Source organism: Stegodyphus dumicola, chromosome 9 (assembly GCF_044657685.1).
Source record: "Stegodyphus dumicola isolate Sdum_Otavi_A_Nest chromosome 9, ASM4465768v1".
Lineage (NCBI taxonomy): Eukaryota > Metazoa > Arthropoda > Arachnida > Araneae > Eresidae > Stegodyphus > Stegodyphus dumicola.
In genome coordinates, this window is record NC_140776.1 from 16,938,963 (window position 1) to 16,966,808 (window position 27,846).

At 34.6% G+C, this 27,846-nt stretch overlaps 1 protein-coding gene across 3 annotated transcripts in view; it reads left to right on the top strand.

Moving 5' to 3' along the window:
* Window positions 1-27,846, top strand: part of LOC118193355 (cell adhesion molecule Dscam1-like) — a 978,906-nt gene that overhangs the window by 320,665 nt on the left and 630,395 nt on the right. For all 3 annotated transcript variants that reach the window (XM_085823255.1, XM_085823256.1, XM_085823257.1), the window contains exon 4: window positions 16,458-16,607. In XM_085823255.1, the coding sequence (XP_085679381.1) occupies window positions 16,458-16,607 (150 nt within the window). The remainder of the gene's footprint in view (window positions 1-16,457; window positions 16,608-27,846) is intronic.

Sequence of the window (27,846 nt, forward strand, 5' to 3'; positions counted from 1 at the left end):
CACATGAAAAAAATTCACCAAGTTTAATAACGGTCAACAAATTTCGTGTGAAACAACTGCGTAGATTTCAGATTTTACATTACGCAAGGAAAACATTTGCAAGTGACCATATACAGATATTGCATTTTTTGCTTATGTGTAATGAAAGTCGAAATCCACAAGAAAGAATCTACAAGAAAGAAATATGTAGTTTACCCTGAGAATTCCTGAATTAATTAAGTCATATTCTAGCTCAAGATAAATCATTACTTCGTCGTTTATATTTTAGAATCATAAGGTTATATATATCCCCAAGAACGTGTGAAATGCGCAATGCCTTCACCGAGATTCGAACTCCGAGCCTTCCAAATACACGTTAAGCATTCTTTCAGTTACACTATGAGGACATGCGAAAAGGAAGGAGAAAATACTTTATATGCAACCTCTTTTTACGCGGGAATGGGTGTTAGGGAACCTAGTCGGCAAAACCTGGATGTGACGAAGTATCGTCCACCACCTTTTACTTCGGGCGTCACTTGTAGAGACCTATTAAAATTTTTAGAGACAAGGAAATTGATGAAATCCGTAGTGCCCTCGGAATCGAAATTCGGAGCCTCCCGAATACGCGCCGAGAGTGCTCCTAGTTACACCATGAAGGGATGCGGAAAACAGGGAGAAGATACCTTATAATATAATATAATGTTTAATTATCACGGGTACTCAGTGCACGTAAACTTCTAAAGAAACATATTAAATATATACTTAAAATTCAGTGGGGATCTTTGAAAGAAATTTAGGAAATACATCAAGTATTGTGGAATTTTATGTATTGCAGCAATATACTACGAGCGGATCGCGAAAGCGTTTACATTCGGGATGTACCAAGAAGTTATCTGACATGGACACCCGTGTTTTATTTCTAAAGATTAATAGGAATCCCAATAGTACTCTTAACTTAGGCTAGAAAATCTCTCAACTGAGAAGATCATCAGTTAAGTGCAAGTACTATCAGGAGAACATTGAATTTCCATCGATTACATGGCAGAGTGCCAAAGGAAAAAATATATAGTAAACAAAAGAAATCATCGAAAGCACTTGTTATTTGCAAAAAAAAACAGTGTTAAAGAGGAACATTTTTAAGCAACTGGGAATACGTATTTTGCGGTAATGCCGTTTTAATGCATAAACACATCAAAATGCTAAAAGATAAAACAGCAGTGATAACTTGCTCCATTTAGGGATTTCCTGCCAGTTGATGATACAGTTTACATAAAATTATCCGCTACATACCGTGTCCACAAACGTCCTTAACTAGCCTTTGTTTCTGAAGCCGTTGGTCTTACACTCATATTTCCAGTTAGAAAAATGCTTTAAAAGTAGCGGATATGTATGTTTTGGCATTAAACAAAGTTATGAAAAATTATGAAATTTAATTATTATTGAAAATTTTAGTAATGAATTTTTAAGATTTGAAAATTAATAAATTAAGCGAAAATTCTTTTAGCAAACCAATATTTAAAATAAATAAATTAAATAAATATCGAAACACGCAAGTCAATTAAAAAGTAATATCATTCAAATGCATCTGATGAATTAATAATTTTAAAATAAATAATTAATTAATTAAATATCAAAATACACAATTATAAAATAATGTCATTCAATTTCATTTAATTAAAAAAATAAATTTCATATTATCCTAATTTATTTATTAATCAACCCGTCTAGGTAGGTTAAAAATATCGTCAAAAACTGTAAATTTCAATAGTAAATATCTCCTTATTTCACGAACTCTCGTAAATCCTTAGTTAACGAACTAATTCGTTTTCGAATACAGTTTATCATTCGAATTATTTTTAAATCAAAACAATTATTCCCATAGGAATAAATGTAAAATGAATTCATCCCTCTATAAGATATTTTCTCCCTCCTTTCTGCGTGCCTTCGTGGTGTAACAGTAGCGCACTCAGCGCGTATTTGAGAGGTCCAAGTTCGAATCCCTGAGAGGGCATTGCTCATATTTCACGTCTCTAGCATCAAAATAACTTAATGACTCGTAGCTAAAACTGGAAATAACTTATATGACACGTTTTCAGATCGCAATTGATTGCTTAGGCATGAAAACTTTGCATATAATTTCGTAATGCAGAACCAGTGGAATTAATTAACTCTATCATAATATGAAAATATAAACAATAGTAAACATTAAAAAAAATATCGGTAGCCCATCAGCGGCCGAGCGATAAAATCGCTGAAAACTGGTAGTTTACATGTTGGTTTAAACCCAAGTGAATATGCTGTCTGGCATGGGAGGTTTTAGGGTTTTCCCCACATCTGTAATGTGCATTAGGAGTCAGTTGTCCTAAAATGTCATTCAGAAAGGCATCTCTACCCTTGGGCAGATAGCCCTAGTGTGTTTTGTCATGATAAACTAACCAAACCATAAAAAACTGGAAAACTTGAATCAAACTTTACCTTATCGCTGCGACAGAAAATTGACACCGTGAGGAAGTCAAAGGCAGAAAATATTTTTTTCTCAAAGAGAAATCCTCTTCCTATCCGTAAAACTACAAGGTAGTTAGTGTCATTCTGGATTTTACTTTTGCTCTTGTTTTCCTCTTTCTCTTAACATTTATCGCCTTGTTAAAATTCGTTGATCCACTGATCCTTGGAAAATTTGTTATCTATGATTTATTTCTATCTATATTTATATCTATGTTTTAAAAGGCATCTAAAGGAATTTGTTATGGCATTGCCATTATAATTTTTATGCTACGATTCACTGCTGTTTTATCAGTGTGTTAATGCTGTGTCAACCTTTGCATCGTATCCCATTTTTCACAAATTTCGCGAATCAAATAACTAAAAGCATTTTTCTTTTTTTTTTTCTGTTGAAGTCATTTCCTCCACTAAATTAACTACATTTTCGAGTATCTTGTACTACTAGCTTACTTGTTTGTATCTTGAGGCATCGCGCATTATCCAAGACATTTCCAGTTGGAAAATTTGTTCGTGATCCGAAGCATTCGTTAACCAAGTCTGCAATGTATTTGTATTTTATTTTTTCATAATGGGTATAATATTTTCCTAACTACATATTACAGGGGAACGCACAAAATGTTAGATTTTCATATAAAATTACTTTTTCAATTTAAAACTTTGAAAATATGAACCTTTACGTAATTTTAAATATTTTTAGCTGGAGGTACATATTAACGTTTGAGAAATCAAAGACCATCTAAGGACTTTTATGTAGTCAATATATGTTTAATTTTCGCATCAATGAATTGGTTGAATCAATTCCGTCATCTTTAGTTACACAGATAGATACCTAAACGGCTAAAATAATACTTGAATATTGTATATGCTATCCAAACAAGGCTGAGGAGACAGAGATTGCAACGTTGGCTCTAAAACTGTGAGATATTGAAAATGAAAGAATCTACATAATGAACACGTACTGTAGTCAAAATCAAACAAAATGAATGTGGTACAGCTTTATTTATCGATTACAATGCAACCTAAGCATTCTCTTTTCATCAAGAAGACTTGAAATTACAGCTGACATATTTCGAGCCTATTAAAGCTTTTAAACTTTGTCGGATGGGCCTATGGAATTTGATTAAGATTTATAATTAGTAATCTATTGAAAAAAAAACTATTGTATTCTGCAGGCCATTCTTTTGATGTTCATCAGACGCAATCTTTCAAATACAAATCGTGTAAAATTAGTAATGTCATATGACAGGTAGGTTTTACCAAAATGTAAATTAGGTGACTTGAAGGGTAATACTGTATGCTACGAGATAGATATCAACAAATCATTTGACTTGAGAATACTATCTAGAAATACGAACTACTACTGAATCTGAACCAGTTATAATGCACTGCTTTTATCGAACCCAGCAGCGGCCGAGCGGTAAAGTAATCTCGGAGAACGCGCTGGCTGCATGAGCATTCTCATGTTTTCCCCTTATGTTTAATATGTATACGAGCCAGCTTTCTTTGGAAAGTCCTCCAAAAAGACATTCCTTCCCTTAGGCAGATAGCCCTCGTGTGCTTTGCCGTAATGAACCAAACCAAACCTCTGCCTCTTTCTCTGATTCGTATTAAAAGTCCATAGAAACTTCTTAGCAGAATTACCAAAACTTTAAAAAAGTGCTTTTGTTGCAGTGATACCCGTGATAAATAAATGAATCGAGATTGTATTACAACATTCATTTGAAAACCAGAAAAGATGTGTTAAAAATCCTGCGTAAGAGTGGTATCACTGTGTTATAGGGTATGGAAGGTACTGACCTTAAGCCACCAAGAGTGGTGCGAGTAATGACGGGGACTCTTTTCACCTATATGGAAATAACGGAGGATAAAACTGCAGCAGTAGAGAAAATGATCCGGAAAAATCTAAATATTAGAATTAAGAAGATAACATCATTTTTGGAATTGATATTCTTTATCAACTCATCAAAGGATCAATGACATTCATCATTTATTCCTCGAAATGTAGCCAAAATGGGTACATAACGTTTGACGTTTTAAATTAAAGAGAAGACGTATAATGTGTGTGTGATTATGGCAAAGCCTCGATGGCTATCTGCCTAAGGGAAGGGATGCCTTCGTGGAGGACTTAAATGTCTTCCCTATGTGTAACGTGTATACTAGCCTAAGGAAAACTGGCTAGTATACACGTTACACATAGGAAAAACCACAAAAAGGCCCATGCAGCCAGCTCGTTCGCGGGATTCGAACCTCAGACCGAACTACCAGTGTTCTGCGACTTTACCACTCCGCCTGTGGTGGGCGGAGAAGACGTATAAATTTTGTTAAGAACTACTCCATCGGTATATGGTTGATTTACAATGATCCAGTAACTTCTATAGGTAAATCCTGGAATTAAAATATATATTTAACATCTTCTCCATGTTAAGAGCTGTGTAGCAAATTATTTAATGCCTCTGGAAATTTCTGTAGAAACACTCAACAGACTCAACCTTCGAGTCATCGAGTCATTCTTTCACTTATTAGTAATATTCTCTTCTTGATTCTTAAAACATCCCTTTTCTGAATTTATTTTTTGGGAAGTATAGCATTTTTTATTGGAGTGGTTTAACATACATCTTTCAAACTAAAACTGTGTTCAAATTTCATATCAAAGAACACATAATCAGTATTCGAAAAGGGCAAATAAATAGTTCTTCCACAGCCCTAACCATAGTTGGACACTTAGATAGTTTTGACTACTTTTGTAAATCTGCTCGGATAGTGCAACATTAGTTAATGAATTTGAATTTCTTTAACGTTTAAAGGACTGAAAAAAAGGTAAACTTCATAGTTAATGAGGTACATACGTATTATACTGTCAAGCATAAAAATATAGCCAAGCAACGCGAATGATCGCCGGTTATGGATAAGCGTTCATAACAACGCATTCATAACATTTGAGTTTTTGTTTAGATGCAACCCCGATTGATTCTCGATAAGCCACGTTGTTTTTGAACAAGGATATAAATTAACTCTTATTTCAGTATTTTTTTAGTTTTGAAAAAAAAAAAAAATTAAAGCTTTATGCCTGCGTTCTACAGAAAAGTAAGCAGTAAATTATTTTTAATGTTATGGGAGTCTACCTTCAAAACAGTATGTAGTAATGAATACGATATGGTCAAGTGAGTGGGGCTGACAAAACATTAATAGACTGGAAAATTATCTGCGAAAAGCTTGAACTTGTAATGTTCTAAATAGAGTTACAGGTAAAATCAGAAAGCCTAACAAAACACGAAAAACTGTCGAAAAATTTATTACGAAGCACAGAAACGAAAATAGTCAGGTAATGATTGTTTAATAAAGAGGTGTCAGTTTCTTCAAAATTTCGTAAAACCTACTGGGCAACTTTGGCACGGTCTCTCACCAACTTTCATGATGGTAGCCAACTTTCACGTATTATACGTAAGTAATGTTAATAATAATAATTACAATCCTTTTTTTCCCAACGTGTTGAAACATTCAAATCTCTTAGCTTTACTTCACGTGTAATTATTGCTTCCGTCCAGAGATAATTTTATATTCTGTTTTTCATTGTTCTCTCGCTGATTATATTTCTCTCCTTTTGAAGAAACCACACTTGCGTCTAAATCGCTTTGAAACTGAGAGTTTTATCCAAACCTGGGTCGACCTAAATTTTCTTTTTTAGCTAAATTGTGTTAGAGTATTGCTATTGAATAGCACTAAATCTTTAATAGTGAACTCAACATTTCTGTGTTTAAATGCATAATATATCCAGATATGCATTTAAACACAGAAAGTTTCTACTGTTGAAACTGCAAGGATTTGTGCCAAATGTACAAATTCCTCTAAAAAATGTTCTGATTAAGTATACGAAAATTTTGAAACCTCTTTTCCTTAAGTGCAGTTTTTAATGTTTACCTCTCAAATAATTTAAATAATTTCTGGGATATTATATATCCTTCAAAGTCTTAACTCACCAGTCTGTTTTGAATTCTTATTTGCATAAGTACAGTGAATCCCAAAATTGAGGGTACACTTAATGCTAACTTAATTTGTAGGCTATTGAGAATAGAAATTATTATGCAAGTTTTCCTAGTTTAGTCTCATTACAAAATATACATTTTTCTTCTTAACTACACAAAAAATAAGTTATAAAACTCCGTTTTAAAAAATATTATATTACTTAAACGAAAATCTTCAACTTCTGAAAGTCACAAAATTGAGAGTACATTTCTTAAATGACTGTGTAAAACTACCAAAATTTTAAAAATAATTTGTACCTAAGATTTATACAAAAATACAACCTTTCAGTATCCAAATATTACAAATTTGAGCTTACTACCTTTCTGTGTGACAAATATGGAGAATAGGAAAGAAACGACTATTGAGGAAAGAAAACTGGCCGTTAATTTGTCTAATCAAGGAAAATCTTTGAGAAAAATAGGAGAAATACTTGGAAGAAGCGTAAATTGTATTAGAAGAATCATTCAAAAATTTAGAAAGGATGGTACGCTGGAAAACCAAGCAGAGAGAGGCAGGAAGAAAATTCTCAGTTCAGCAGCAGAGAGGAGAATTGTACACAAGGTAAGGATTGATCCTACAATAAGTGCTCCAAAAATTGCTGCAAGTACTTCGGAAACTAGGTAAATCTGTTTCTGCAGAAACAGTGCGCAGAATCCTCAGAAGGGCTGGTTATAATGGCAGAAAAGCTCCCAAAAAGCCCTTCATTAGTAAAATAAATAGAGCTATGAGATTTAAATTTGCTAAAGAGCACATTCTAAAGCCTAAAGAGTTCTGGAATGAAGTTTTTTTCAGCGATGAGAGTAAATTTAATGTTTTTGGCAGTGATGGTCATCGTATGGTGTGGTGCAAGAAAAATTCAGCTTTAGATCCAAGAAACACAATTCCAACTGTGAAGCACGGAGGTGGGTTAGTTATGGTTTGGGGCTGTACGGCATCATCGGGAGTTGGAAAGCTAGTGTTTATTGATGGAATAATGGATAAAATGGGTTATCTTATTATATTGAAAAATAATTTGAAGGACAGTGCTACTCAATTGGGACTAGGATCAAAATTCACATTTCAACAGGATAATGATCCAAAGCATACAGCAAATACTGTCAAAGAATGGCTGCTGTATCACTGCCGAAATCAGCTGAACACACCCCCCTCAACCTCCTGACTTGAACGTGATCGAAAATTTGTGGTCCCACCTTGAAAAAGAGGTCCGAAAACATCAGATCACAAGTAAAGAACATTTGAAGCATGTGCTAAAAGTGAAGTGGGAAAACATTTCAACCGAAATTACGAAATATCTTGTTGATTCGATGTACTGGCTGGAAGCTGTCATCAAAGCCACTGGGTATGCTACAAAATAGTAATGTGTTGTTTTTTTTATAATTTATGTAATAAAAGAATTACATGTACCCTCAATTTTGTGAGCTCATTTAATTTTCCGTAAAAGTCTGCTATTTTGAAGCAAATCTTTTCCAATTCCTATTTTAATTAAAATCGTTCTATTAACTACAAAATCTCTTTAGCTGCTGAAAGTTTCAAGAAACGAGAAATGATATTTTACAGTACTTTAATGCCAATTCAGTCAAAAGACTGTGGTACAGACGCAAGTGATTTTTTTCCAGTATATCAAAATTTGAGGGCTTTGCGCAAAGAGCACTCACAGATGACTTTTGTTTAAAAAGGCGAATTTCATCTTAACTAATGCCCCCCCCCAAAGTCCTGCTATGCTGCCTCAACGTGGCGGGGGGTGTCACTGGGCGGAACGGGCGAAGTACGTCGGGAGCATAGCTCCTGGTAGGGCCACCCTAGGCGTGAAGGCTGTTCCAACATGCCCAGCTAAAGCATAGCAGGTGAAGAACCCTCAGGGGATTGCCGTCTTGGTGATCGGGTATCACACTCCCGGGGCCCCAGTGATCTTTCCTCCTCTCTTTCCTCTCCTCTTGTCTAGCTCTCTCTCCTATTTTTCTCCCTTGTGGTTTCCTCTACTGGAGGTTGGGGCTCAATGTGAGATGCAGCTACTACTCTTGGTTTCTGTCTCACCATGGTGAGAATACCGCCTGTGCGTTTGCCGTGCATGGTGACCCGTAGGGTGGGAAAGGAGGATCCTGGCAGTTGAGGGGCGAGGTACTGTCCCCCAACACACTGCTTTGGCCTCTGCTTCTACTTAAAACGGGAGGCACTTAGCTGTCCCCGCTAGTGTCAATCGGCTGGCCACTAGTCCTATTGGTCAGTGGCTAGGGGATAAGCTCTCGGAAGTCTCCGCTTTTGGGAAAGCCGACTGTGGGGGCTTCAGTTTGCGTATAGGCCCGGCTAGCCCTAACACAGGGATCTGTGTTCCCTTGTTGGGCTCCATGGTGGGTGGGGCGGTCGGGCCCGAAACCTTCTCTTTTCAATATGAATACTTTAACTTCTCCTAACCATATGGATACGAAAAATTCTGGAGCTGCTAAAAGAATTTGTACTTCGACCTTAATTAGCACAAACAAATATCCAAAGTTCTTAGTTATCACTGGTGAGCTAGAAAATCTATCACCATTCTTCATCCATAAGCATATTGCGGCCTCAGTAGGCGAGCCAAAACACATAAAAAAGCTCCGTTCTGGATCTCTGCTCATCGAGACTACATCTGATGCACAATCTTCCTCTCTCCAAAAAATAACCAAAATGGGGGAACATTCTATTACTGTATCCCCACATAAGTCTTTGAACACGTCAAGAGGTGTCATTTCGGAAATAGACTTGATATCAGTCTCTGAGGATGAACTTTCAAAAGAACTCGCCGAGCAAAATGTATGTGGCGTCCGCCGAATAAAAGTCCGTAGAGACGGGCAACTCGTCAACACAAAACATCTTATTCTGTCTTTCTCCTCTCCAGAGCTACCGAAAGCCATTAAGGCAGGTTACCTAAATTGCCCCATCAGACCTTACGTGCCGAACCCACTGCGCTGTTTCAAGTGTCAACGGTTTGGCCATGCGAAGGCCGCATGCCGGGGAAACCTGGCATGTGCTCGCTGTTCTGCAGGAGGTCACGAAAGTCAGGATTGTGTAGCTGATCCAAAATGTGCAAACTGTCATGGCAATCATCCAGCATACTCACGAAACTGCCCTAAGTGGAAAGAAGAGAAAGAAATACAGCATATTAAGACTACAAGAAAAATCTCCTATCCTGAAGCTAAGAAACATTTTAGCACGGGTCGGTCAAAAGCAAATGTCTCCTATGCACAAGCCACTAAATCATATCGGTCAATAAGTACACAAACATCGCATAGCACACAGAAGAAGATACCTGAACCAAAAACAAATGACAAAGAAAAAGTATTTCTTCTACCTCCTCCCAAACAGACAATAGAAAGTCGAGAAATAAAAACACAAGAAACGGAGAGTTCAAAAAAGAAAATCAAAAGCTCAGAAAAGAGAAGCTCAAGCCGAAGCTCTATTGAAGGGACCTTTTCAGACTTTATCGAATCTGAGATGGAAACAGATGGAGGCGGAGATCTCTCGAAAAATGTTCTACCTCACAAAACAAAGAAACAGCATCGAAGCAATAAACATTCCTAATGGCTACTCTCATTTCGTGGAACTGCCGGGGCTTCTATCAGGGTATTGATGGCATTAAGCAACTTATTAATAAATATCGACTTATTTGTATAGCGATACAAGAGACATTCCTCAAACCTGGTAATTTTGCAAAGCTACGTAGGTACTCGATGACAAGAAAGGATAAGACATTCAGTGAACGCGCAAGTGGTGGTGTCTGTCTACTCACCTCAATTAATTGCCCTTCGAGTGCTCTCCCTTTGGATACTCCTCTCCAAGCAGTTGCAGTACAGTTGAGCATTCGAACACTGACTACTGTCTGCAGTATTTACATCCCGCCTAATGAGAACATTAACTTAAGAGATGTAGAGGATCTAATTGCCCAATTACCAGCTCCGTTTATTCTAGTCGGTGATTTCAATGGACACAATCCCTTGTGGGATAGTAAAGACACCAACCCACGAGGAAAGCAAATTGAACAGCTACTCCACGACCACTGTCTCTGTATCCTTAACAACACAGAAAGCACTTATTTTCATCAGCCAACAAGGACCTTCCATTCCATTGACTTTGCTATTGTTTCTCCATAGCTTTTGCCTTTTTGTTTTTTTAATGTCGAGAATTATCTATATAATAGCGATCATTTTCCTATTATCATAAGCATTACAGGAAATAGGAGTGTGTTTATACCTAGAACACCACGCTTTTTGTTGGACAAAGCCGACTGGGACTCTTTCTTACATTATGCTCTTTTTACTGAAGAAATAATAAAGAATGTGCACATTGATCAGGCTGTGAAGATCATTACAGATAAAATTATTCAAGCAGCTGATATATGTATACCAAAAACGTTGGGTAAACAGCCAAAGTACCCAAAGCCCTGGTGGAATCCTGAATGCCAGGACGCCATCAGAAAACAAAGAAAAGCTTGGAGCATTTTTCGGCGATATCCTTCAGAATCAAATCTCGTAATCTTCAAAAGGGCTAAAGCAAAAGCTCGGCAGGTGCGAAGGAAAAGTCAGAAGAATTCTTGGATCTCGTATGTGTCTTCGATTAGCTCTTCAACTTCGGGTAAGAAGGTGTGGGAGAGAGTCCGGAAAGCGTCCGGTATCTACAAAGAGCACACACTTTCCATTTTAAAGACAAGTGGTGAAACAGTTACTAGTAGGGAAGAAATTGCCAACGCTATTGGACAGAGTTTCTCAGCCGTCTCACACAGTAGTAACTACCCTCTTGAGTTTCTTTCCGCAAAAAAATGCATTGAAAAACAACTAATTAATTTCAACTCTTCCAATACTGAACCATATAATCAGGATTTTACTGTGCTTGAACTGAAAAGAGCTCTGCTGCAGACAAAAAATTCATGTCCTGGTCCAGATGATATTGCTTATCCTATGCTGAAACATCTTCCTTACAAGTCATTGGCAACCATCCTCTTTCTCTTTAATAGAGTATGGAAGGAACAAGTCTTTCCAAATGACTGGAAAATAGCTTTTGTCATCCCCATTGTTAAACCAGGAAAAGACCCTACTAATCCGTCGAATTACCGTCCCATCGCCCTTACTAGCTGCCTCTGCAAACTCTTTGAAAAGATGGTCAACACTCGTTTGGTTTATTATTTAGAGACAAATAACTGTATCTCCCCTTATCAGAACGGTTTTAGAAAAGGAAGAGCAACTATCAATAATATCCTACTCTTAGAAACAGGTATCCGTAGAGCGTTCGTTAGAAGAAATCATTATGTTTCCATTTTCTTTGATATAGAGAGAGCCTATGATACCACCTGGAGATACGGTATCCTTCGTGACCTATATAACATTGGTTTACGAGGAAACATGCCGATATTCATCAAACATTTCCTACAGGATCGGAAGTTTCATGTGAAGATAGGCGATACACTTTCTGACATGTTCCATCAAGAAGAGGGCGTTCCGCAAGGAAGTGTATTAAGTGTTACATTATTTAGTATAAAAATTAATTCTGTTTTAAAACAACTGCCTCTAGCAGTCCAGGGTATGCTCTATGTCGATGACCTGCAAGTCAGTTGCCAGGGAGAAGACCTGAAAGACATCGAATGTAAATTGCAGACATTTCTCAATAGAATTGTTAAATGGTCACAGGAAAATGGTTTTAGATTCTCTACTCAAAAGACTGTGTGTGTACATTTCTGTCGAAAGAAAATTCTTCATCCTGACCCCGAACTTTATCTGCAAGATGTGCTGATTCCTGTAGAAAAGGAAATAAAATTCCTAGGAATGATATTTGACCATAAGCTTACTTTCCTCCCCCATATTACATATCTAAAAAAGAAATGTTTAAAAACTATGAATATTCTGAAAGTACTGTCAAATACTTCTTGGGGTGCTGATCGAAGCTCAATGCTTCTTATATATAGAGCTCTCATTCGTTCGAAACTAGATTATGGATCAATCATTTATGGGTCGGCAAGGCCTTCAGTATTAGCCAAACTTGATCCGATACATCACCATGCACTTCGGATATGCACTGGTGCCTTTAGAACTTCTCCAGTGGAAAGCTTATATGTGGAAAGTAATGAGACCTCCCTGCGGTTAAGACGTGAAAATCTTTGTCTTAAGCATTATTTCAAAGTCTTATCACAAACTGAAAATTCTACACGGTCAATATTGCTTAATGACCAATACTCCCGTTTATATCAGGCACGACCATCATGTGTCCCATCTTTCGGCTTGCGGATGAGTGCTCTGGTGGAGAAGTACAATTTATCTAATATAGATATACAGATGGAGGATTTTTTTGGAATTCCTCCCTGGGAGGATAGGAGAATCCATTCTCTGGATACTTTTCGACACTGGAATAAATCACAAACTAATGAAATCATCTACAAGCAGGTTTTTTTTCAACATAGAAACAAATATAGGAAATATATCCCTCTATATACAGACGGATCAAAATCCCAGGATCATGTTGGCGCTGCTTTCGTCACAGAAAAAACAATAGTAGGGGTTCGATTACATACAGTTTGCTCTGTGCTTACTTCTGAGCTTACTGCAATCCATCTGGCTTTGACTTACCTTTCAAAACAAAAGTACACAAAATTTATTATCTACACAGATTCCATGAGTGCCTTAATGTCATTGAAAAATCACGCTCAATGTACTCATCCAGTTGCAATCAGAATCCTAAAGTTGAATCATTCTTTAAAAATTCGGGGATACCAGATTCTATATTCGTGGATCCCTGGACACGTTGCCATTAAGGGGAATGAATTGGCAGATATTGCAGCTAAAACTGCAACCACAATGTACAATCTTCAGATTCCACTAGCAGACATCAAAGGGTTTGTCAAAAGCAAAATCCTCAGCAAATGGCAGAAGCAATGGGATGACAGAGTATGTAACAAGCTGAGAAATGTAAAACCCACCATTGGATACTGGCCATGTATGGTTAATAGAAAGGAAGATGTCCTCTTGACTCAACTGAGAATTGGCCATTGTCGCCTGACCCATGAGTATCTTCTGAAGGGAGAAGAGAATCCCAGCTGCCCAAACTGCAACGCAGATCTGACAGTTCATCATATCTTGGTGGAATGCCAGAGTTTTAATTATTTTCGCCAAAAACATTTTAATAGTTCAGAACTGGACTTAAAAAATTTAATTGGAAAAGCACATCATCGTAATCTGTTTCTGTTTTTAAAAGATATTGGCTTTTATAATAGATTTTAACCTGTTTTTTAAAGATATGAGCTCTTATCATAGACTGTAATCTGTCTCTTACCTAAGCTGGAAGTTTTTACAAATGACTAATTGCATTGTTACCATTTGTCTGGCGCAGATAACCTAGACAGGTTTTGTGCCAAATTACAATAATCCAATCCAATCCATCTTAACTAATGAATAAAACACTATTCTGTCATTCTATTCCAGATAATTCCTGTAAAAACTGATATTTTTAAATTTATTTATCTTAATTTAATTTTAAAATATTGTAATTTTATAAAAGGTCGAATATAATCTAATCAAAACCGTTAATTGTACTTTCGTTAATGTTTGTGCCTAATGTTTTAGTTCAATATGCATTAGCTATGAGAAAAGACTGTCTTTATGGAAAGTTTTAAGGTAAAATGAATTGGATTGGATTATTTAATTATGGCAAAGCACACGAGGGCTATCTGCCTAAAGGGAGGGATGCTTTCGTGGAAAACTTTCTAAGGAAAACTGGCTCGTATACATGTTACACATGGGGAAAACCACGAAAACGCCCATGCAGCCAGCCCGTTCGCGTGATTCGAACCTCGGATCAAGCTACCATGGTTCAGCGTCTTTACTGATCGGCCGCTGGTGGGCCTAAGGTAAAATGGCTAGTAGTAATGCTACATGCTAAGAATATAATTAGTTTACTCATTTACTGCGGCTAAAATTCTAAATGCATTTCAAAGTGTTAAAAAGTCTTCGTAAGATTTATTTTTCGTCGAAAGGGCTTTTAATTTCGTTTGGCATTTTGCTTTCAAAACTATAAATATCCTTTTCACTTTTCAAATTGTTGCCATCCAATATTGTCGCCTTGTGTTATATTGAAAGAAATTAAATAATGAAGAATCTGCACAAATGTATGCATGCTTCTCGCATTGTGATAAAACAACGGTGTCTAGAGCCATCAAATTATGAATAACGCCAATCTCCATCTCAATATAGGCATCTAGAATATATAGGCATCTGGAAAACCAAATTTTAAATTAGGAATTTGTTTTATAACCTATTCCATATTTTGTAAAGCATTTATGAGTTTTTGATTAACAAACTCAACGATTTCAAAGGGAGCCATGGCAACACTGTATGGAAAAAAAAAAAATTATCTCCAGCGCATGAGACTGTGTATCGGAAATTCTAAAGACATGCTCTTTTCAAATTATTTTGTCATATAGCTTTTGAATTCAATTTCATGGCTTAAGTGCGAAGAACATGATATTTAATAAATAAGGGTAACACACAAAACGTTAAAAAAGGTCCCCTTTAGGCGTAATACAAAATCTGAAAACCTTCAGATTTTTCCTCTTTCTTTCTTTTATTTTTAGTCGTCTCTTATTTTAAGTATTACTGAAATGAATTATTTATTCGTAAGGAAGGAAAACCGCTTTAAAATATAACAATTATTTAAATATATAAAATGCTTGGCCCTGTTATTTTAGATGCGGAAAGAACAGCTTTTAAAATGCAGTTTTTTAATGAAAGCAGCGCCGCTGTATTTCCATTGCTGTACGAAGAGGATACGAATTAAATATTAGAAACATAAGAATTACATCGTTTAAAAAATCAGTCTGCTGAACACATGGTTTTATTAGCTTCCCTTTTTTATAGAATTATTTACAGGAACACATGAGACATTTTGATGTAGATTTCAGATGAAGTAAGTGATAAATGCATAAGCGTTCTATTGTATAAACGGTTCTATATATGCATGGGAATTTAAAAGAAACCTAGGAGAACTGAAAATTATTCTGCTTATTTACTACATATTTGTTTAACTTATCTGAATCTTTACTTAAATAGCTGCTCTTATATTTAACCCCTTCACAACGAAGTCGCCCCCTATCGCCCTTATATTCGGACATTGGCAGGTCTCCCCAACGCCTACGTCTACTTTTTACTTGGTGCTTTTCCCGTATTATATTAATGCATGGCTCATTGGTTTCGGGAGTTGCTAAATGTCATGCCAGTTATTCTTTAAAAGCGATTAATTAAAGCAGCTCACTTATTTGAACTCACTTCCCTTTAATTTGTTTATTATTGTTTAGCTATCGATGATTGCAGTTACAATCCCGTCTTAAAGGGAAACTGCAGACAGTGGATGCAATTGCGCAAATATCCCCAAGGGAGAAGTAATCACTTCTTTTTAGTAGGTTATTGTTAACTCTGTAGCATTCAACTTGGCAAGGAAAGGGAAATCCTTTCTAACAGAAATTCATATACACTAGTGTTTCAGATGTTTGAGATTCTATGGATGCGAAAGAGTTAAGGAAAGAAATTAAGTAATTTTTGTTTACTTTCGAAAAACATAACTTAAAATTCAAGAGGAATATTATTGGAGATATTTTATTTTCCTTCATCTGATTGATGTAGTTAAACACAGAAGTCTATTTTCACCTTTTTTGACTATTTTGTTAAACACTGATTTAAGATTGGATGGCAAAACGCTCTTATTAGATGATAACAAATGGGAAATCTTACAAATTATCTGTATTATTTTAGTCCGAATAAAATTTTAATTAATAATCTTAAGAACAGATATAAAGCTATATAATATAGCTAATTGTACCATGGTTTAAACAAAATAAAAACAGAAGTTTAACTAGAGAAACTTTTCTCCCTTAACATTTCTTTTTCTCATCCACATTTGGAAAACAACAAACTATATGCTTTTCTTCCATGCTTTTTATTGTCTAGGAGCCAAATATATCGTGCTTCGAGATGGGGAGCTTCACATAAGAAACGCAGCCCGCAGCGACAGCTTCAGAAAATACAGATGCCTCATCAAGAACCTACTTACTGGAAATGTGACGCCTAGTGTGAGTTCAGGACAGCTAATAGTTACAGGTACACTTTCCTTTTATGTGTGTTTACCTTTTTTTTCTTATGAAAGATTGTACGACATTTATTGGATTCCATTTCACCCGCTTTATTTTCTTTCGAAAGATACTAAAGGATATTTCACTTTGTATTTGTTTTATGAAATAATACTTCTGAGATTAATAGCATGCTCTTATTCATATTGCTATTTCTGGTGCCATTAAAATGATTTAGATGTCTCAGATAGAATTACAGGCTAATAAATCAGTTAGAAGGACTTATATTGTGTACATCTATATATATTAAATTTATTTTAAAGAAAACTTTTAATGTGTTTTACACCATAAGCAATGCTGTAACCGTTTTATTCGTTATTAACTTATCCAGAAAATTAAGTTATTCTTTCAAGAAAATTCTCATAGAAGTTCCTAAGCCTTACAAAATATTTTTAAAGTTAATAAAGATAGTTCTAACTGTAGGTGTGTGTTATGAAATGCTATGCGCTGACAAATGGTATATAGGCCTCCGTACAGACTGTGATGTTAGCGCCGCAAAGAATTAAAATTTGAAAATGAGCACTACTGTATCAGAAATTGCCAGAGACACATTAAATTTTAACTTACTGTGTCCAGATTAGAAGGAAATAACATTTACCAAAGGTAACAAATTAGAAGGAAATAACATTTTGCAGTAAACACTGGAGGTTGTAAACATTCTGTGTTAAAGATCTTACCTTGGTCGAAACATAATATTTACATTGACTTTCTGTTTATTATACAGAGCGTTCGAGACATCGAAAATTTGATAACGTATTAACGCAAACCCTTGGCGCAGTTTGGTGTTTTTTTATAGTTGAAAAGATTTGGTTTAGTTTATGTGATTACAACAAAGTCTCACGGACTAAACTGCTTAAGGCGGGGATGCCTTCCAGGAGGACTTTCTTGGACAACTGGCTCGTATAACGTTAGACATGGGCAAACTCTCGAAAACGCCCATGCAGCCAATCCGTTCGCGGGATTCTAACCTCGGACAAAACTACCAGTGTTCAGTGACTTTACGGCTCTGCCGCTGATGGGTTATAGTTGAACAAGTAAAAATTACTTATCGGGTGCAACTTGTTAGTTCCACGAATTTTTTTAAACATTCCCAAACTATCGATACTAAAGAAAAAGCATTTTAAAATAAAAATTTTAATTATTAAATAATGATTTTTGTGATATATTAAAAATATAACACATTTTTTGCGAATTCCATCTCTAATTTTGTAGCCTTCTTATTCTCCCTATGTATAAAGCGATTTATTTTCGCTTTAAAAATATCAGAAAATCGCAAAAACTGTGCCCTTGCTGTCAGTCAGATGTATCTCATCATTGTTGTTCACTTTAGCGATTTTTTGACGAAGTTTCCAGATAATTTTTTCGCAATTTCTTCGAAAGCTGGTAAATTCGACAAGCGATGTTTTAAAACTGAGTTGAAGGGGAAAACAAGGTATCACAATTTCTCTATAAAAATCACTGTAACTTTGAATACAAAAAAAAAAAAAAAAATAAATAAATAAATAAAAAAAAAAGAGCAAACGAAAATGGCGATGTTGCTTAACTGCATGAGCATGGCTGCTTGAAGAATTCAATCATTGTCAGTGATTGACGCATTCTTACAGTTTCGCGCATCTACTAAATTAATTGCAATAGCACGTAGGTTTTTTTCGAGCCATGCAGTTAAACAACTTCTTCTCTTCTTCAAAATTTATCCTCAAAGATGACCTTAAACGTTTCATTAATTACAGGAAAGTCTGACTGTCGAAAATTCTTTGTGCGTTTTTAGATAAATTTGTCTTACTTCTAGAAGCAACATCACGTCCCAAGAATCATTTTTGCAAATAAGAGTTCTAAAGGTTACGTTATTTAATTACGGCAAAGCCTCGAGGGCTATCTGCCTAAGGGGAGGGATGCCTTCGTGGAGGACTTTCTAAGGGAAACTGGCTCGTATACACGTTACACATGAAAACACCAATGCAGCCAGCCCGTTCGCGGGATTCGAACCTCGAACCGAACTACCAGTGTTCAGGGACTTTACCGCTCGGCCGCTGGTGGGCTAGTTCTAAAGGATTATAATTTTTTGAAAGGAGAAGGGGCAAATTGAGTTATATTCTCGTCGGGATACGAACCATGGTTCTTTCAGTTGCCAGTTGGACGCACTATAACTTTCATCATGAGAGCTTGCATGAGAGCATGCGATAACTCCGCATGGGATGGCAGAACCTAGATTTGAAAAAAAAAAAAAAAAAAGAAAATATTTATAACCTTTAATTTTCGCCAACAGCTCCAGAAAAATGAGTTTTCTACTATTTTCATGAAATTTCTTTATAAAATAGTAATGCCTGAATTTTTTGGATGAGGTTGTTTTCATCAGCATCACCTGGTACATAATGGCCACTTTGCGAAACTATCTTCCATCTTTCCAGTTAACTGCTTTGAAAAGCTGTTTATTTACCATAAAGCTTCAAAGAGTAGCCTTGTATTATGGCATTTTCCAGAGCATAAAACACTATTATACTGGCATTAAGTAATACTAATATTTGCTTAAAGTAAACCCTAAGATTTATTTCAGACATCATATCTCAATTTTATTCCGGATTATTAGTTTTCATGCAGCTAATTGTTTTTTCAAGTGCTTATAAGTAAATTCTGATGTTATGAAAAAGTAGCGAAGAAATAACTTTCAACAAAAATTATAGTTTGAAATTTTCGTGATTTTTGTTAGAGATGGTGATTTTAAAGGAAATTGATTTGAATTTCTAAACAGCTCATTTATTTACCTACCAGGGAGATCGTCTGTAAGACCTAATCCTAGATTAAGCGCGTGAGTGGCAGGTGTCAACCGCGCTCCTATACACGTAAAAAGTAAAATGTCAAAACTCCTGAAGACGGTACTACAAAAGACACGAATGTTGCTGTTGAAGATGCGAATGTTAAATGAAGAAGACTTTGTTATATTCAGTGTGACGCTCTGTACCATCTAACGCAAAACTTGTAAATGACATTTTCTCAAATAAATGAAGGAATCATCATTTAAAACTAATTGTTCTTATTCCAGGCACATTATTTACAGCTCATTCTAATACACGTGTCAAACTATGTGCCCAAATGTGCAACACAAACGTATGTGCCTAAGGCAGGGTTAAATAGTAGTATTTTTTAATTTGTATAAATTAAGGAACTCGGTGTCTCAGAGAAGTAAAATGTTCTTGTAAAAATAAATATTTTTTAAATGGCCGAGCGGTTTATTTAATAGCCATTAGCCTTTCCCCTCTACTGGTAGTGGTGGCCATTTCATTACGGAAGTTGTATATTTTTTCCGAGATAATAGGACAAAAGATGGTTTCTTGCAGTTAAACTTTCAGAAAGCAGCAGACCATATGTTAAAATGGAAGACCATCTGCTAGGGCCGATTCCAAGTATAGTCTATGTAGCTATGAATCTGGGGCCCCTAATCTTAGAAGGCGATAGGTACAAATATGAATACATTTCTTTTTGAATAAGGAATATTCTTAATTTATATGAGGCACTATACATATTAGCTGACAGAAACGTAAAGGCTGCTTTTTAGTAGTATGTAATGACCATTCGTTCTCAACATATCAAGAACGTACAGAACTACTTTTATCTCGGCTATGCAAATTTTAACAGGGCAGTGTTCTGTTATTGGGAACGTATTCAGAAATGTATATATGATTGTATGGGAGTATATGTGTGTGATTATGGCAAAACCTCGAGGGCTATCTGCCTAAGGGGAGGGATGCCTTCGTGGAGGACTTTCTAAGGGAAACTGGCTCGTATACACGTTACACATGGGGAAAACCACGAAAACGCCCATGCAGCCAGCCCGTTCGCGGGATTCGAACCTCGGACTGAATTACCAGTATTCAGCGACTTTACCGCTCGGCCGCTGGTGGGCCTATGGGAGTATATGTACTACAATCTAATAACAAAATTTAATATTCTACAGTGTGCCTGCATGCTTTATGTATGTTTATATGCGCATTTTACATGTGATATGTGATCTATATGTGTCTTTAGTGTAAGTGTATACTATATATTAGCTTAATTATGTTTCATTATAAGTATGTTTTTTACTTGTATTAGTGTGTGAAAACTAGTATCTAACTTCTATTATTCTATAATGTGCTTACATGTTATATATGTGCTTTTATATGTGTTTTACAAATGTTTTGTATGTGTCTTTATGCGCAAGTGTACGTTTGTGTTTGTATATGCTGTAATTTGTGTCTAACAAACCAAGATGTAACAAATCATTCGCCTATCGATCAAAACTGATGTATTCTTAAGACGTCCCTGTATAGCCATGCACAATTACGTAAAATTCTTCAATAAACTCCCGAGGTGGCCTCATGAGGCTCCAGGGAGTTGCTGCCACTAGATAGGGGAGGGCGTGGGACATATGCCTGTTTACCTCTGTGAAACATCAGGCGTCCACGTCACCTGTCACCTGTATACACACACACATGCATTTGTACGTACATATATACATGCATACATGAACACATACATCCATTCGTACATGCATAAATACATACACTACTGAATCCGATCGCGATAACATAACAGTTCCTTTAAGAGAAATATATTTGCTTATCAAAGCACATGTTGAAACAGCTATAGCAGAAGTTCTACAACATAATATGCCTAAAAATGCCTTCGGTAGCACTTTTAACCCAAATACTAAGAACCCTAAAACTCGCATTTCTGTTGTCTCACATTACTGGAAGTCCATGATATTAATATCTCCACAGTTTTCTCACTTAGCTTTCAAGAATGATTTCGAAGTGGTTGTGCATACGTACACAAGCAGTAAAACTACTTTTTTAAAACAACTAGAAAATACCTATTGAGCGAAAGCAGGATCAGGATTAAATGCTATTAGAAAAATACAACAAAACTGACCGATAACGAACAGAACTAATCAAATACATAGAAGTTACAACAGTGCGCTATTATCTCATAGATCTAAGGAAACGAGGGAAATGAACATTATAGGTATGCCAAACAAAAGGAAAATACGACCTCCAATTATATTTTCAAATTGTGATACCAATAGACTAGTAGGTACTTCACGAATAACCTGAATTTTATCAAGTCTTGGTCATTTTTAGTCAATTTTCTTCGACTTCAGAAACATTTCATCAACAGATGTCTGCAACAGCGGCGATTTCCGGAAACCGCCCGAACTATGTACTGAAATGCTTAACTGCTAATATTTTCCACATTCGTCACCCTTTATAATTAACCCCAAAATACAATCCTTTCCTCATAGAAGAAAAAGAGCACAGGAGAAACATCACCCAAATAATGAATGTGGTAGCGAACATAGGCACATATTTATGTCATTCCTAATGAAGATATTTCTGTCTGAAGAAAACTTTCTTTACACTAACAGTGTTTTTTTTTTTCTGTTTTGTTCTATTGTCTCACATCATTATCACGTGTACAATGCATATTAGCTTTAATTTTACAAGTGCTCTCATAAAGTACATTCCTGGCAACAATTTATCAAAGCAACTCATCACAGGCATTGCATCATCAAAAATGCAAATACCATTCGTATAACATTAATTCCTTTCATACACTTGTTCAGTTATAAATGCTGGAGAAGTATCGGACCTTGAAAACGCGTTTAATTCGCAGAAGGTTATAAAAGCAATTCCTGTTGACTCCATGATAAAGCATTAAGGTCCTCTACTGCTTCTCAGCTGTAAACTATACAGATCCCCTTAAATGCCGAAAATGCTAATGTAGGGTCTGATTTGCACAAACATTTATCATGATGAACAAGTCTGTGTACTACAGCATTCAGGCATTACAAAAAAATTTTTTCTAACTTGTACTTGCAATTTTTCTAAAAAAAGGTGTATTTATATGCTTACAAAAAAGATATGAATTTACTTGTCTGGAAACAGATAACAGTAAAGGAACGAACTACTAATACTTAATAGATAAGCAACTTTAAATTACATAAACTAAGTAAAATTTAACAAGGTTTGTGGATATAGAGCTATTTGATAAATTTCAAATTTTTTAAAACTCAGTTTTTAAATTCGTCAAGTTAACCGATTTTTTCCAGCAAAAATATAAAATAGATGGACAGATGAGGTGCAATAAAAATTATCAACGTATTTTAGTTATTTTGTGTCTCTTGTAATCAGAGAAGTATGTTGATTTACACGCTTCAGAAATGAAAGATCACTGGTAACAAGGAGTAAAACAACTGATAACAGGTAATTTGAAGAGCGTTCATATTACTTCAAGCGAACTGTCGACAGGGAAGTTCTTGTAGTTTAGCCCATGGATGAAGGGAATACGAGCTATTTACATTAAAAAGGCTTTCGTAGCTTTCAAATTCGTTTTTTTTTCTGCCATGATCAGATATTTGCAGATCTTTAGCCTAAAAATAGAGATGCTGCAAGTTATTTAAATTGTCTAAATGTATTTTGGGTGCATTTCTTTTTGTCTTATACTACGCCCGAATCATGTCTTTATCCTCATAATCCTCTGATAAATATTTAAGCCAGTTTTTCTTTCTAGATTCATAATTTGACGGAACGTTTGTGAATTCACCTTCAGATGCGTTATCGAGATCGTTATCGAAATTAACAAGGCGAGCACTCTTTTTCTATTACTTCCTCAATCGTAGTTCCCATTGGAATTTCATGTTCCTTTCAATTCAGAGTCATATTTTTCAGCCAAATGTCTCCTTGTGCAATATCTTTTTTTAATTTAAAATATCTAACTACATAATCTTCAAATGATATCCACACCACATCGTGTGTATTTATACTTCCAAATGGAGGCATATTTTAAAATTGACAGTCTAATTCAACGTCGTCTTAATTTTTAGAATTTAGAAAAAAAAAAAAAAAAATAAAGTTTACTTACGGTTTTAAATAAAATACATAGTAGTCATAGAAGTCTGAATTTAATCAGAAGTAGGTAACGCTGTAAAAAAATAAAGCGTAAATAATTTGATTTTAACTGAATTCATTAGGACAGATCGCAAACTTTCGCAAAGCGAATACATTCTTGACACTGTAGAATACAAATATTCTTTAACTTGAGGTAATCCAGATAGAACGTTTGCCTTAAGTAATTAAAATATCTTTTATTTGCAATTCGTTTCATATGATCATGTGTTTAATCTACATAATATAGCCGTCTTATTTAATATCTTGAATCCACTGCATGCTTCCTCAAGTAAGTTTCAAATTAACACATGAGCTCTTAGCAATTTTATTGAAAAACTGAGGAAGAACTTAAATCGATAAAACATTAAAATTATTGGGAATAAAGCAACATACCATAAAATAGCTACAAATGCATGTTAAATGTATAAAATTTTTAAAAACTTTTAATGCTAAATCAGTGTAAATATTGGAAATTAGGGTACTTTCCGTTTTGCCGGCGCAGGCAATAAAGTTGCTAATAATGGCACAACTGATGCCAAACGGATAACCTCGCTGGTAAACTTTTACGCCTCATTTTCAAAACAAGTCGCAGCCATTTCTTATCAGATTGATTGGTTCTTTCAATACTGGCATACAATTACATAGAATTTTTACCAGATAGTACAATTTTATGCTCTAAGCCCATTAGCGGTCATTAAGTCAATTAGGATGCAATCACACCACTCACCTGAAGGCGAAAATATAGAAAAGGCAATGTCAAGGGTTAAATTCATCAGTTCTAATGAGAGTACACTAGCAAAGTAAAGCACTGCGGTTTTACGCAATTTCTGAGTAAGCTATTCGTACGAATTGAAGTAATTCTTGCATTTAAACTTGTATTCAATATTAAGATTTAACTCGAAATTAATGTAGATAACTACTGAGAGAATTATATTTTTGTAGCGTAGTTTACGTGAGATCACTTGGGGTCACGTCATACAAATCAGCGAATCAGTATGTTGAACCATGATAGCATAATCTTAAATTAATGTCTTTTTACAAATTTATTGTCTTTATTTATTGGTTTTTTACAAAATTTTAAAACATATTAAAATGTTTATGCCTTAAAAATAAAAAAATTCTTAGAACTAACATTTGTTAACATCTTTATGTGTATAATCTATGTTGTCGCCAATAAAGTCTGCTTGGCGAGATTTGCGCCGGCGAAACGGAAAAGTACCGAAATTAGAAATATAGGTACTTTCGTATTATCCCGTCGACTGTTGGGGGGAAATTTCGGCAGCGGTCGCCAGCTCCCCTACTTTTCGTAATTACTGGGCAATTTTAAGAGGAATGGCCATCCATGTTTGGCGCTTAATCGCACTATTTGGCCGGTCGACGAGATAATACGTAAGTACCGAAATATTTAAGTGAACTATATTTGAAATTCATCAGAAAAATAGCCATTGGCAATCAAAATCCCATATCCATTTTTTTAAATTTCTGCGGAAATTACCAGTTAATATTTTAATATTACTTATTTCTTGATGAATAGAGTCTTTCTGAGAAAAAAATGAAGGTACTGTTCTTTTATCGGAGCCGGAGTCGTCGCCAAATGTTTTGCTACACTGGCCAAAAGACTGGTTCATATGAGTTCGCCAATGCTCACTTCTAAAGTCATTACAATGTTAAATTTTTTAAGAACAAGTAAAATATTGTCTTATAAAAATTGGCAACAAGATTACAAATTCCAAAGATCACTTGTGTTTTTATTATTAGTGTGTTTATCATGGATTTGAAAATTTCGGCTTTCCTAATGGTAAAATATCTTCTGTACAATTTCCTCAGAAACGAGGAGTTATTCAGTTTAAAAAAAAAAAAAAAAAAAACTTACGAAAATTTTTTTCCGCTTCCTTTCGCAAGTTGTTTAATTTACATTAAAGATTTCTAATTTTACGAATATCTGTTGTTATTTTTTCCCGTGAATTTTTCTTCTACTTAACCGCATCGTATTATACTTATCGTAATTTAAATATTTTGGCGATTATTTTTATGCTTTGAATTTTTCGTCACATCGTCAGCTTTGGGCGATATCTGAATTCGGTTTCGATAACAGTACAGTACCAAAATCAGAGTTCAGTGTCTACAGACATTTTGATTATAGAGCGATTGCGTAAAGAGATATTTATACCTAACTTGGCCTTTTAGACAATATTTCATGCATTATTAACTAAATGTTTAAGTGTGCAGAGAGATCTTATGCTGTCACAAGATATGTCATGAAGTGATCTATATTATTTTAATGATTACTTAATACCGTTTCGTTTACTTAAATGCAGTGTGACAGAAAAATTATGTTTCAAATTGAATTTTTAAGAACGATGCAAAATTGTTCCGAGCTCTTCAGATATTCCATAGTACTTGGTTTGGTTGCTTATCTGGACATGTGGAGCGTTTACAGTTATTACGTGGCCATCACTAAGAATACAAAGACATAAAAATTATTGCTCGTCATAAAACAAACAAAAGTTGCTCATCATGTTCGCCCGCTGTAAACCCATGTATTTTATAACATGAAAAGATAATTGTCTAGTATTCATGACGACAAATTGAAGAAACGAAATTGAAACCAGTTTTCACTGATTGTATGTATGCGTTGTAAATCGTAAACATTTATTGGCAACAGTGAATTGTTTAGAATATGGAAATATTTTACAAATAATTAGTGCAAATATTTTTATAATAGAATATTTTGTTAAGCTTCAAAATTTTAAAACTAGTAAGCTGATAGAAATTCGTTTATTCGAGTATGAATTTAAATTTTCAAGCTGGTGTCTGTTGGTACTTAAGGGTACTTAGGTATTATTCCCATTAATATTTTATTACATATAGTAACAAATGTAATAAATATTTATTATATAATTATATCGCAGAGTAGAATGTTGCTTTTTTCAGGAAAATTTGGTTTTACGCTTGTGTATTATAATTCAGGGAATAATATTCCAATCTTTCAAGATAAATATATTTCGAAAGGAAGAAAATGTAAACATCGGGTTTGAGGGAAACGTTTTTGCATTTTTATTAGGGTAATTCCAGAAGAAATTCTGGGGAATGTCGAAAATCATATTTAATATATATTTTCTAAAGTAATGCATATTTATCCTCAGATAGTACGAAAATTGATATTGACACTAGGTAAAATATTCTTTAAGTTGCGAAAGCTAATGAGAAACTTTTCATTTTCTTTTCCAGATATTTAAATCATATATTTTAGAACAAAATTTTTTTTTAACAGACAAAAGCAACGAATTGAATTAAATTAATAGAATGAAAAGATGTTTTTCCAACGTGACATATATGATGTTAATTGATTAGCTTCTCATTAAACATTAATTTTCATAAAGACTACTTTTCATTTGCCTTCCTTAAATCTTTGAATTTCGAATGCTTACAAGCATTATAAACAGATTTTGTAAATAAAAGTAAAAGATTTTGTAAATAAAAGATAAATGTTTACTTTTGTAATACAAAAGTAAACATTTGTTTTCATTTTAATTAATTTTGAAGTTATTTATATATCAAGTGAAAGTAAATATTTTTTACAACTAAAATTAATATTTGGTTTATTATGAGTTTAATGCACAGAAAAGTGTTCATTACACAGAATACATTCGTTTAGTGTTTATATATATATATATATATATATATATATATAACTTAGAGCACCTAAAGTTAAAATTAAATTGGAATCAAAACAAGGCAATTCCTCAACAATATTAATAATCGTAGCCGTGTTAAATTGGTTTAACACAATATCTAAACCTAGCAACATTAAAATAAGAATACATTAGTAGAACAAACTCGAAAAATAAAAATTCGAAAAGGAAAAATATAGGTAATTTCAAAAATATAAAAACTAATGAGGAATATCCTTGCTATGATTCCAATTTAATTTTAACTTTAGATGCTTTAAGTTTATATCATATTATTATGTTTATTTTTATGTATATATATATAATTTATTTACTAATGAATTGTTGAGTATATTATCTCTTTTGAGAAAGAAAACCTAACAGATAAGCATTAAAAATTAATCTTGAAATTTTTTTAAATGAAATATCTAATATCAATCATAAAAAATTTAAAATGGAAACTTTTAAAATAGTAAAGTAATCAACAAACCAAGTAATTATCGTCATTTATCGGAAATTGATTGACTTTTCAAGGACAACAAACCAACCCCAGATCAATTAACAATACTTAATAAATGCGAAGGTGTTTCGTCTTTTAAGAATTATGATGCACAAA